This window comes from Arachis hypogaea, chromosome 19 (genome assembly GCF_003086295.3).
Source record: "Arachis hypogaea cultivar Tifrunner chromosome 19, arahy.Tifrunner.gnm2.J5K5, whole genome shotgun sequence".
NCBI classification, from domain to species: Eukaryota; Viridiplantae; Streptophyta; class Magnoliopsida; order Fabales; family Fabaceae; genus Arachis; species Arachis hypogaea.
Genome location: NC_092054.1, coordinates 126,933,660 through 126,946,030, shown reverse-complemented (window position 1 = coordinate 126,946,030; position 12,371 = coordinate 126,933,660). Strand labels below are relative to the sequence as shown.

General features: G+C 37.6%; 3 protein-coding genes across 3 annotated transcripts; all 3 read left to right on the top strand.

The window, feature by feature from the left end:
• The first annotated feature begins 908 nt into the window (after positions 1 to 908).
• Positions 909 to 4,672, top strand: LOC112778715 (uncharacterized). The gene is made up of 5 exons (XM_025823009.1): positions 909 to 942; positions 1,037 to 3,344; positions 3,423 to 3,734; positions 3,824 to 3,929; positions 3,998 to 4,672. The coding sequence occupies exons 1-5, from the start codon at positions 909 to 911 to the stop codon at positions 4,670 to 4,672; spliced, it is 3,435 nt and encodes a 1,144-aa protein (XP_025678794.1).
• Positions 4,673 to 4,880: 208 nt separating this feature from the next.
• On the top strand, positions 4,881 to 7,033 carry LOC112777104 (uric acid degradation bifunctional protein TTL-like). The gene is made up of 4 exons (XM_025821388.2): positions 4,881 to 5,093; positions 5,184 to 5,285; positions 6,400 to 6,493; positions 6,594 to 7,033. The coding sequence occupies exons 1-4, from the start codon at positions 4,935 to 4,937 to the stop codon at positions 6,845 to 6,847; spliced, it is 609 nt and encodes a 202-aa protein (XP_025677173.1). The 5' UTR covers positions 4,881 to 4,934; the 3' UTR covers positions 6,848 to 7,033.
• Positions 7,034 to 10,003: 2,970 nt separating this feature from the next.
• LOC112779210 (uncharacterized) lies at positions 10,004 to 12,135 on the top strand. Its single transcript, XM_025823455.3, has 5 exons — positions 10,004 to 10,377; positions 10,569 to 10,784; positions 10,891 to 10,983; positions 11,080 to 11,181; positions 11,661 to 12,135. The coding sequence occupies exons 1-5, from the start codon at positions 10,189 to 10,191 to the stop codon at positions 12,036 to 12,038; spliced, it is 978 nt and encodes a 325-aa protein (XP_025679240.2). The 5' UTR covers positions 10,004 to 10,188; the 3' UTR covers positions 12,039 to 12,135.
• The last annotated feature ends 236 nt before the right edge of the window (positions 12,136 to 12,371 follow it).

Sequence of the window (12,371 nt, the reverse complement as noted above, 5' to 3'; positions counted from 1 at the left end):
TTTCATATTATAGCATAAACTAAACTTCTAAATTTTAAGTTATTTTTGTGCAGCATAATCCGTGATAAAATAATTATAATTCTTATCATATAAAATCATTACTGAATACTATTGGCATTTTTTATTGTTTTATGATTTATATCATTTGTTTGGTTTTGTTTTTATACTGTGTATGGTCTTTCATGAAGATGCCGTTTTGTTTGGTGATATAAGAGTCATGAACTAATGATGGTCCATGAGAATCAAATTTAAATGTATTTAACTGAATAGTGTTTTCAATGCTTTAATCATTGATTCTTTGTTTTTTAGAGAATATTATCCATATATCTTTTCCGAAAATATTCCTGAATGAAGGGTTAATAATTTATTTTTTTCACTAAACTAATATATGCTATTTACACAGTCGAAGACAGGGGAACTAAAATTTGGCTTTCTTATAAGCATACAAGGCATAATATATCTACAATTTTAAGATCCTATCCTCTATCTGTTATAATTGTCCACCTAGCTTTTTTTTTAATTGTTTTTTAATTCTAAATTTCAATTATGTTATGTCTTCTATCAATAAGATATTTTGTATATTTTATTCATTGTACTTTATGATTTTTTAGTTATATTCATTGACTTATTTATTTTTAAAATTTTAAATTTATTCTTGTTTTCTTTTTCAATTTTTAAGGAAGTTTTTCTTTGTCTTTTCTTTTTCTGGACTTGGAACCAGCAGTTCTTTCTACCAGTAATCTTTTAAGAAAGCACAGAATTTTGCAATGAGTAAGCCTCTTTTCCAATACCTTTCGTGTGCTTCATGTTATCCGGGATGCAAGTAACTTTGTTTCTATTTCTCTTTTGAATTATTCCGTCGCTCCCTACATGGTATTGCTTGTAATATATTGTCGAATTTATTACGTATGGTACTCTCTCATATCATAATTGTGATCAACTGTTATTGGTTCTCCTAACACACACCCCCTTTTTTTTAGTTCCATTTCTTTTTTTTACTAATAATCTATTTGTATGTGCTAATTCATTTATTTAGACATTGATAAGAGCTGGATTACAAAGCCACGGGGTAGTATAGAATATAAGAATGGACTGAATAGATTCCTTGACTTTGCGTTTGACAATGCATCATCCGATGGGATGATACATTGTCCATGCCCTCTGTGTGGGTTCCGGTTTTTCCAAACTAGAGAAGCTGCATACGATCATCTTCTGATGAAACCATTTCCCCCTAACTATACCTTTTGGTTACATCACGGTGAGAGGATCGTAGACGAGAGACCCAGCGGTAGGGAAGAACTAGATTCCACTATAAATTCAGGAGATCAAATGCGTGACATGATCCACGACGCATTCAATTTGCCGGGACTGCAGAATGAGGATGAAGATTCCATGGATGGGCATGCTGGAGCCGTTGCGGATGGGTTGCCGTACTTATCCGAAGGACCTAGTCACGAGGCTCGTGCCTTTCAAGACTTGCTAAAGGACGGCGAGCAGGAATTATATCCGGGATGTTCTAGATTTTCGAAGCTGTCATTCTTGGTCAAGCTGTACCATATAAAGTGCATGTGCGGAGTGAGCAACAAGGCTTTCGGATTGATTCTAGAGCTATTGGGGGATGCCTTTGAGCATGCACAGATTCCGAAGACCTTGCACGATGCCAAGAGGATCATAAGGAAGCTGGGTATTGAGTACAAGAAGATAGATGCATGTCCAAATGACTGCATGCTATACCAGGGTTCCGACCACGGTCTTTCTAGATGCAAACGGTGTGGAGCATCGAGGTGGAAGCAAAAGACCAGGAAGAATGCTTTAGTAAGGATCAACGCCGTTGTTAAGAAGAATGGTAAACCTCAGGCGGCGAAAGTTCTTCGTTATTTTCCTCTAATTCCACGGTTGCAGCGATTATTTATGTCCAGCAAGACAGCTGTGGACATGTTGTGGCACAAGAGAGGCACCAACTCTGACGGTTTCTTGAGGCATCCCAGAGACGGCGAGGGTTGGAAAGCATTCGACATGAGATATACTGACTTTTCTTGCGATCCGCGCAGTGTTCGCTTAGCCTTGGCCAGTGATGGCTTCAATCCTTACGGAAACCTCAGTTCAAAGTACTCAATATGGCCAGTGATTCTTATTCCATACAACTTACCCCCATGGATTTGCATGAAACAAACCAACTTTATACTCTCTATGATTATTCCCGGTCCTAAAATGCCTGGCAATGACATAGATGTATACCTGCAGCCCCTGATCGATGAGTTGAAGCAGTTGTGGGCCGGTGTTGATACCTACGACGCCAGTCAGAAGAAAACATTCAAGATGCGTGCAGCGTTGATGTGGACTATCAGCGATTTTCCTGGCTTGGGTAATTTATCTGGTTGGAATACGTACGGCGGGAGAGCTTGCCCCACGTGTAATTTGGACGCCGAGACTAGGCGACTCACCTTCAGTCAGAAATGGTGTTATATGGGTCATCGTCACTTCTTGAATCGCGATCACAGATATAGACAAGACCGGATTAGATTTGATGGTAAAGTAGAGGATAGATCCCCACCTACCAAATTGACTGGCAGGGATATCCTGAGACAATTGGAGGGTGTGCCCGTCTCACAGGGCAAGGTGCAAGCGGTGGGGGGTAAAAGAAGACGCGGACATCAGACCGTGCTGCAAGACGAGTCACCCTGGAAGAAGAGGAGTGTATTCTTTGATTTGCCATACTGGGAGAACAACGAATTACGTCACAACCTTGACGTCATGCACATAGAGAAGAATGTGTGCGACAACATTGTATTTACCATGTTGAACGAGAGCGGTAAATCCAAAGGCCACCTAAAAGCTCGTAAAGATCTCCAGTTGATGGGAATCAGGCATGATATGTGGCCACTTGAAGGTGGAAAGTATCCCGCTGCAGTCTTTACCATGTCGAACCCACAGAAGGATGTCTTTCTTAGGACCATCAAGAATGTGGTCTTTCCAGACGGGTACTCTAGCAACATCTCTCGCTGTGTTGACTTAAAACAGCGCAAGTTATTTGGTTTGAAGAGTCATGACTGCCATGTTCTAATGGAACATCTGTTGCCAGTTGCGTCAAAACACGTATTGCCCACCCCAGTGTCCGCCGTCTTGGCTGATTTATCAGCCTTCTTCCGACTAATATGTAGTAAATCTATAGATCCTCAACAACTTCCTCTCCTTCAGGATCGTGTGGTCCATACTCTGTGCCACATGGAGATGATATTTCCACCTTCCTTCTTCACAGTTATGGTTCATCTAACGGTGCATTTGGTTGAGGAGGTACGTCTCGGTGGCCCAGTGCACTACCGGTGGATGTACCCAATCGAGAGGTAAAGATCTACTTAGGCTTTCTCGGCCTGTTTTAGTAGGATATCTGTCACCTAGTAATTTATGTTATGTTCTCGAAGGTACCTATGTCGTCTCAAGCAGTACGTGCGTAATAGGGCCCAACCAGAAGGATCGATTGCAGAGGGCTACCTATCCGAGGAGATTCTCACATTCTGTTCAAGATACCTAGATAACGTGGAGACTAGGATCAACCGACCGACACGCGTTGACGACCGTCCGAGCGATGCTCCACCGAGCGAGATTGCCAACATGTTCCCAGAGGTTGGAAAGGCAGTCGGGGCAGCTTCATTTTTCACACTAAGTCCAACCGAAAAGCTTCAGGCACATCGTCATGTACTGGTTAACTGCATTGCTGTAGAGAAATTCTTGGAGTACGTATAGAGCTTGGGTTCTAAAATTATACAATGAGCCAATTTGATATTGATGGTACTGAACTTGAAGTATCTTTTTATGTGCACAGTGAGTACAGAGCCATCACAAAGAGAAAACTGCGAAGTAAAACAAGGTCCCAGTCTCACATAGATAGTGTTGTGCACAGAGGATTTTCAAATTGGCTCAGGCATGAGGTAATCTCTAAAATCCAAGGATCCTACTACCCTTTGGTGCTTTCTTGCCTCTAATGTTTCAATGCCAGGTCCCATTTGGAAGCACCAATCATTTGAACGAGTTGCAATGGCTCGCCTGCGGTCCAATTGCTCAGGCCAAACGCTATCAGGCGTACAACGTCAATGGATTTAAATTTAGGACCATGTCAAGGGAGGAAGGGATGAAAACACAGAATAGCGGGGTTTATGTCACTTCGGATACTAGAAGTTATGCAAGTAAACGGGATGCCAATGTTGCTGTTGGCGGTGTCTCGTATTACGGGAGATTAGTAGACATCATCGAGCTTAACTACAGTGGTCAATTCACTATAGTCTTGTTCAAGTGTCTTTGGGCAGATACCACGTCGGGGAGAGGCATCCGACAAGATGTTTTGGGCCACACCTGTGTCAATTTTGCCATGCCGATTCACACCGGTGAACATGAAGACGATGAGCCGTACATCTTGGCATCTGAGGCGCGTCTTGTGTTCTACGTGGAGGATGAGGTGGAGAGCGGATGGAGTGTAGTAGTCCATGTGAAGCCAAGAGATTTGTTTGACATGGGCGAAGATTATGAACACTGTGAGGTCGACCTTCATCCACAGTCTTGTATGACTAGCTTGCCTGAATTTGATGTCGAAGGCCTGCGGTTGACAAGAGACGGCGATTTAGAGGAGACCATTACCGACGGGGTTGAAGATTGTGATGAGGCAGCCGATTCCTAAAATACTGAGTTGTATTTAGTGGAGTGTATTTTAGTCATATCATTAGACAGTATATCATTAGACAGTAGGTTGAATGGAATGAGTTTTCTTATATTCTTTAAAATTTATCCTTTTATATAAAATTCTCTTATCTAATTGGGTCTTCACAATATTTAAAATTTATACTGTCCTTGAACATTCTTTACATCTCCGTTGACTTTCAGGGAAATTGGAGAGCAGAGACTTCTTTCTCATTTCCAGAAGCCGTTGGTTTGCAGAGAAGATGATAGATGCGTCTCCTTTCTCTTCATTGGAGGACGCAATCTCATTTGCAAGGCAGTTGTGGTTCAAAGAGTCCCGTATACAATCATGGTTGGATGCCTTCTCTGGACACAGTCACCTCTTTCGAGCCATTCGTTATGCCCCGGGATCAATGATGAGGGTTTGTTTGCCGCTGCCCGATTTAATTTTGTAAATCCTTTTCTTATTCGTGAATGAAACCCATATTCACATGGTTATGTTTAAATTTTAGGAAATGCTTCATTGGGACCGAAAGTACCGGGCTAAATTTGGGTTTGAGTTTATAACAAGTACGGAAACATGGTTATCACAGGAAATACTTGACGAGGTGAAGGTAAAATAGTTTATATTTTCCTTGCTATTTATCTAAAGTATATAAAACTGAACCATGATATTTGCTTTCTAGAGTTAATAAATTTGAGTCATTAAGGCGAATCACCTTTGAGGCTGGGTAGTTTAATTGTATTTTGTATAGCAAGATTAACTTGATGAGATATGTTTGCTAGAAGATAATAGCATATAATAGAGAGTTTATAATTGTACTCAATCATATAATATAGACCCTCTTGCAAAAAGTTTTAGAAGGGTTGTGTTAACTATAAGGAGAAGTATTAGAAGGATATTTAGGAAGGTATATCCGTATGCATAAAATAATTTCTAAGTTGCAACAAGAAGGGCATTCTCTTCTGGATAAAATCTATAAGTTGTGAAAGTAATGGGATCGAACAAGAATAAATGTAGGGGATGAAATGTGGAGGAAGAAAAGATTTGCTCGAGGAGGAAACCTGGCACAACCAGCAGCCCTTTAGCTGCTCTAATGCAACACTGCTGGCATGCAGATTGGAGCAGATTGAATGTAGCTGTTACATATTCATATATGGTATGATGACATATGGAAGAGAAGTGGTGGCTTGCAGCAGCATGTAGTGATCTGGCAGTAAGGGGCTGCAATTTTAGTGGCAATGAGGCAGTTCTTTCTTGCATTGGTTCAGTAGTACAGTGTTGAGGTGCTGCAGTACCTGGGGGAAGGTTACTCTTGACGTTAGTTTGTGGCATTAGAATGGGAACTGGAGATTGGGATGTTTACTGATCGAGCTGTTGGTTTTTGTGATCTTTGAGCTATGTGCTGCATTTCTTTTCTGAACTTTCTTCAATTGGTATGGCTATGTTTTGGAACATGCAGCTAAGCATGAGATTAAGGCTATTTTTTGAACTGATTAAAGTTTTCCTTTTTCTTTATCGTTTTACTTATTCTGGATTTGTTGCATTGTGAATATATGGTTTTGTTGTTTTGGGGTTCTGGTTGAAAAGCTCCCGCAAGGCAACATTATTGCACTATAGGCGGGCAGCACACTGTATGTGTATATGCATAAAGGGCATGGGACAGATGGTTATCTCAGGTTCTTGCAAAAAGTTTTTCTACATTATCTTGGTGGTGTGTTGTGTAGGTACGCTATGAAAATACTCTTGTTGTTGAACTGGATATTGCAGCACGAGAGGAATTCAAACTCATAGAACATGGACTCGAACGACTATGGGAACGTAAGATGATCAACTTTTTAGTAGTTTAATTAGTATGATTATGTTCATACACTGATTCTGGATATTCTGTGCTTATATTTGGCTATGATGTACCTCTCAGGATTAGCTCGATCCCAAATTCAGGAGGCATCGGTAGAAACGGGGGAGGTGGTTCCGGATTCAGTGGAGAAAGAGGCCGTTGTCTCCTCCGATAACTCTGAAGAGGCTGATTCTGCTGGACAAAAGGGTTCGATGCTGTCATATGACCTCAATAAAACGCCAGATGAGAATGAATATCCGTATAGTGGAATGTCTCCTGATAAGAAGAATGCTTGGCACCTATCTATGTGGGCGACACGATACCTGAACCCTTGAGGATATTGCAATAGTATAATTGAAAATTTTGGTTTCAAATTTATAGGATGCCCAAAACTTGTGTTTTGAAGTTGTCGTGACTTTATAACGCTTCATATTATTTTTAGGGATTGTTAGTATGCTGCATTGAAGACCATTAGTCTACTATTTTAACTATTTCTGCATTTTTTTATTTTGACTACTCCAAGATGCTGATTAATATAAAGTTTTTTGGGACAAATTCAGTTTCATTGTTGTTGGCAATGAAAATATGCCAAATGATCAACAAGCCCAATTTGATTTTCCAGGCATTGCAGAATAATCTTTGCTGCACGTGTATCATTCAAGATACACAAAAAAATAAAGGTTTCAATTGCCATGAAATTGTCACTATTTCAATTTCACGGTGTTGAATGCTTATGTTTAAGTACAAAGTCCTTGCAAACAATAAAATGGGAATAATAACTAGTGAAAAATTTAAGTTCAAATCTTGTTAAATGCTACAAATGCTACAGTATGAGCAAATAGAAAGTATGGCAAATCCTTTGCAAAATAGAAAGATAAGAACCAGCTGCACCATGAACTGCGGCAAAATTGGGAAAAGTTTCTCCTCCACTGAAATATCATAACCATAGTGAAGATAGATGTGATAGAAATGGATGGGAAGAAATTTGGATCAAGAACCAGGATAATAGGGATGTTGTAAATTATGGGATAGATCCTGAAATGGACAATAAGTCCATAGTAAAATATATTATTTTAGCATTAAATACAAAAATTTTATCACTGTTAATATATATAACAATCAAAATTTATTTATAGATATTGAATAATTAATAATAAAATACAAAAAAATTATTAACGAAAATTTTGGTAAAAATATAATTTACCAAAACGTAAAAATTCTTGTAAGGTATTTTAAAAAAAATAATCTAATTATTAAATTATATTAAAAATACAATTTAATCAATAAAAGAATAAATTTTTAACGGGTATTTTGGTAAATAAAATTTAATGATAAATAATAAAATTTGTACTAATGGATTTTTACTTTAAATTAAATATTTTTTTCTTATAAAATGGATATACTTAACATTAGTTAATACAAAAGGTTTAAAATGGTTTAAAGAGAAACTTTTATTATTATTATTATTATTATTATTATTATTATTATTATTATTGTTATTGTTATGATTATTATTACTATTATTATTAAAATTATTATTATTAATATTTCTAAATTAAAGAAGCGGTAATAAATTTTGATTCTACAATATTTTTATTGTTTCAATTTCCTCTTGCTATAATCATTCCCGCGTCTCACAATTTTTTCTTTTTATTTGGGCAATGCTATGATCATTATATAACAACTAGTGGGTATGGTTTTACCCAATTTCAAAAAAACCCAGCTACTGCGCCCTACCCCTTCTCCTCACTCCTTATACACATTAAAACCCACAAAGCCCTAGCTCACTATTCTGCTCTGTCTTTGTTGTCGACGAAGAGTACTGCTCATCCGCATCCTTGATTTTCAGGTTCAGAACCTCCCGGTCACCTCGCTCTCTCTATCATTTCAAGTTCCAGAACCTGCCACCCTCTCTATCCCGGTAACCAACCCAATTTCTTTCAAATACATTTGTGATCTTCTAATGTTATTGCTTCTTGCTATCTGTCAATACTTGTTGGGAAACAAGTGTTGTGTTTACTTTCACAATTTAGAATGAGAGGTGGAGTATAGGTTCATTACTACTACTGTAATTATCTTGCTTCTCATGTACCCATGAAGATTCTGACTTTAATATGTTTTGATGAACTTGGATGCATCATAAGCTTGCATTTATGCCATCTACAACTTGATTTATCATATATGCCATTTTTATCAACTCAGAATATGCTTGGGAGTTTGATGTAATTAGGAAAAAAGGATGAAGGGTAGAGATTTTGGGAATTAAGAACTCCCAGTTATATACACAATAAAATTGGAATAGTTACTTGGTTAGCAAATAAGCGTGTTATGTGTTGTAACTTCTCCCCTGTTTACACGTTACCATTGGTACATATTATTAAAAGTTATTTGTGTTTGGACTTTGGTAATGAACAAATCAAGAATAGAGTCATGGGTGAAACATTATTTTATTTTTTATATAATCAAAGTATGCTTGTTTTTTTCATTTTTCTTTTTTTAATAAAATGGCACATTTGTAAATAAGGTTGCTTAGTGAAGAAGAATGGATTTTGGCAGTTCCAAAAGAGTGAGTACTATTGTTTTAATGGTATGATATAATGCTACACGACAACAAGATAAGCAAATTTGGTCCATATATACTAGAGTTTTAATGATTAATTAGGTCATACAGGGACATTTTTTCTATTAGATTTTGTTATTTAACTTTTCAAGATTTAGCTATTTCAGATAAGCAAATATTTGTAACTTATATATAGGTCAGACAAATTATGCTTATATAGAGATCTATGCTGGTGGGTTTCTTAGTCAGGACCTTGTAGTATTTTTAATAGTCCAATTTTGGTGCATTTGTATTGTGCTTGTAAATGCATTTAGATAACTGTGTCAAAAATTTAGTTTTTCACATTGCTAATTATTCTGACGTGCCGGGCAATATTGTTCAAATGCATCTTTTAAATTCTTGTAGCAAATCATTACTATTGACTACTATAAACCCAGATTATGAAACATGTATATACCTTCTGCTCCAGTGATTTTTTCTGTTATAATTGTTGATGAATGCTGTTCGAACTCGATCATGGTTACACAAAAATTATTTTAATTGGATATTAATTTGACTTGATTTTATCCTGTCCACTGGTGTTATGGCATTTAGATGGCTAGGAAAGGTCGGTACACGAAAAAGCCAAAATCAGGACCAGGATGTCAGCAACCTCTAACCGCTCCACCTTCGGGCTCAGGTTCCCACCAGGCTGACTCTCAAGTCCTCCCCGCTGGTGGTGACGGCATCCCTCCAACTTCCCGCCCATTTCGTCCGCCGCGCAGTGAACCTAGGCCTGCTACACAAATGAGCGCAAATAGCGTTCACAACTCGGAGCTAGGCCAGGAGACCCTTTTGGAGGCTAATGCTCCAGAGGTAGAATCTCGTGATCATGAAGATGACGACCACTCTAGTGCTTCTGGAGCTCAGAGTCGTAAAAGGCGCAAGACTACAGAATTTTGGACAGTTAAGATAATCGGTAACGTATTTTATAATTTTTCTATGATCGATTTGAGCTATGTTAAATAATTTTTTTCGTGCATACTTTCAACAACGGATGCACACATAAGGATTTATATTTTGCTTATAGATTCTGACGGCACAGTCAAGCCGGCAAGATTAAGCGTGAGGGAGGCTATGGAACGGCCTAATGGGAGAAGGATCGTGCTGAGATTCAACAACGAAATGCAGCCAATTGGAGACGAGGCTGGACTGCTAAGTGGGGTGCTTGGTCTGCTTGGATCTGACTACGCAAAATTTCCTATCGGTAAGGAAAGTTGGCACAAGGTTACCACTAAAAACAAGGTGTATAACGAATGTGTGAAGGTAAAGATTTAAATCCCCTTTGTAACAAATTTGCTTATTGTTCAATTATTGACAAATTGTATTATGAAATATATGTGCAGTAAAAATTTCAAATCTGCTTCAATTTAAATCCCCTTTGTAACGATTTAAAACCCCTTTGTAACAAATTTATTTTATTAACAAATCTGCTTATTGTTCATTTATATGTGCAGCAAATTTTTCATTTTGACGAAGATAGTGAAGGTAGTATCAAGAAATATATTTTGCAAAGTATGGGAAGGTCTTGGAAGGAAACTAGGCTGAGGTTGTATAATGCCTTCTACGAGCCAACATTCACATTTGAGCAGAATATCGAGCACCGTCCGCCAGGAATTGATCGAGAGCACTGGAGAGAGTTCCTAGAATATCGCGCCAAACCTGAGACGAAGGTAATCCAGTATACCATTGGTAGAATGTGCTGTATTTTATGTAGCATTAAGTGCTGTTAAATCAGTATCTAATTGTTTTTTTAATTTGGCATTTATGGACCGATAGGAGAAATGCAAGAAGAACGCGACTAATCGATCAAAACAAGTATATACCCACACTGGCGGTTCAAAAAGCTTCGCACGGCGGATGGAAGAAGAGGTACTCCACTTGTTATTCACTGTTTGGACTATCTATATGACTTCAGTTTTCTTGATTGCGTGGAATATGGTAATGGCGTAAATGTTGTTGTTACAGTCTGAAGAACAAGGAAGAAGAATTGGTAGAGGAGAGCTATGGATAAAAGTGCACAAGAAAAATGATGGCTCCTATATGAATGAGGAAGCAAGGGCAATTGGTGTAAGTACTACTTCTCATAAATTTTCGGTAAAATTATGTTTTCAAATACGTTAATAGTTTAGTTCTCTATTATATTTTGTTCTGTTTTTCTTTGCTGAATGGTTTGGACTTGGGTTAGAAACAGCAAGAAGGTATTGAAAGATGAGTTTCTATCAATCCTAATTCAAAATGGACCCACGGAAAATTTTTTTTCCAACACTGGTTTCTTTTATTAAGTTTGCTATTTTACCTCAGTTATTTCTAGAGAGTTTAAACTTCTATGTAATTTAGAGACAGCTAGGTTTAAATTGAAATAAATCAATTTAAATTATTCCTTATTTCTTTTTATAGTGTTAGCAACATCCTATGTGACGTGCGTTATTTTGGTTGTTTTACATAAATTACTTTCGAACCATATATCTTTCTCTCATATTTGACTGAGTTTTTATTGACATAGACCGATAAATGCTATGATTGTATTTGCTAATTTGTGTCTGTAGGAAAGAATTGAGGAGATTGAGCAACAGGATGAATCTTCTAGAGTGTTGTCTCAAAATGACTCCATTGCTCAGGTTTTTGGTAAAGAGAAACCGGGTAGAGTACGTGGTGTGGGTTTCGGTCCGACTCCTACCCAACTCTTCGGTTCGAATTCACGTGCGCCAGGCAACAGAGTCGAAGAAGAGGAGACCCAGAGGAAGTTGTGTGCACTGGAGGCAGAATTGGAAAGCGAGAAGTTGAAGAGGAAGGCGATGGAAGACGAGGCAGCAGCAGATAAGAAAAAGATGCAGGCGATGGAGAGAGCTCTGATTTATCTTTTTCAAAGGCAGGGTGAGGAGCTGCCGAGAGACATCGCTGTAGGGATGAGTTCCGTCGAATGAAAGAGTGAACAATAATAGTAGGATTAGATAGTGTTTGGATCGAATCAAGTATTTTTTTTTTCTTTAAATTAGACTATGCAACTCTTTGCAAGAGATTTGTACTCTTCATATTTTTATGAAAATATTATTTTGGCTTGCAGATAATTTATTTGTTTTTTGTACAATTTTACATTCTAAAATCTAAAATATATTAACACTTAAGATATTACAAAAATCTAAAAAGCCACAAAAAGAAAACAAAATAGTTCTGATATTAAAAATTACACGATTTTTTTAATAAAAATTCTATTTTCCTGTTTTTTAATTATTCTTAATTTTGCGGCAGTTTAGAAC

Excerpts from the sequence above, each read along its gene's own strand:
- LOC112778715 (XM_025823009.1), top strand. The coding sequence starts at position 909 with ATGGTACTCTCTCATATCATAATTGTGATCAACT. Across the intron at positions 943-1,036 it reads TATCATAATTGTGATCAACT|ACATTGATAAGAGCTGGATT; the intron begins GTTATTGGTTCT and ends TCATTTATTTAG. Across the intron at positions 3,930-3,997 it reads CAAATTGGCTCAGGCATGAG|GTCCCATTTGGAAGCACCAA; the intron begins GTAATCTCTAAA and ends TTTCAATGCCAG.
- LOC112777104 (XM_025821388.2), top strand. The coding sequence starts at position 4,935 with ATGATAGATGCGTCTCCTTTCTCTTCATTGGAGGACGCAATCTCATTT. Across the intron at positions 5,094-5,183 it reads CCCCGGGATCAATGATGAGG|GAAATGCTTCATTGGGACCG; the intron begins GTTTGTTTGCCG and ends TTTAAATTTTAG. Across the intron at positions 5,286-6,399 it reads AAATACTTGACGAGGTGAAG|GTACGCTATGAAAATACTCT; the intron begins GTAAAATAGTTT and ends TGTGTTGTGTAG.
- LOC112779210 (XM_025823455.3), top strand. The coding sequence starts at position 10,189 with ATGGAACGGCCTAATGGGAGAAGGATCGTGCTGAGATTCAACAACGAA. Across the intron at positions 10,378-10,568 it reads TGTATAACGAATGTGTGAAG|CAAATTTTTCATTTTGACGA; the intron begins GTAAAGATTTAA and ends TTATATGTGCAG. Across the intron at positions 10,785-10,890 it reads GCGCCAAACCTGAGACGAAG|GAGAAATGCAAGAAGAACGC; the intron begins GTAATCCAGTAT and ends ATGGACCGATAG.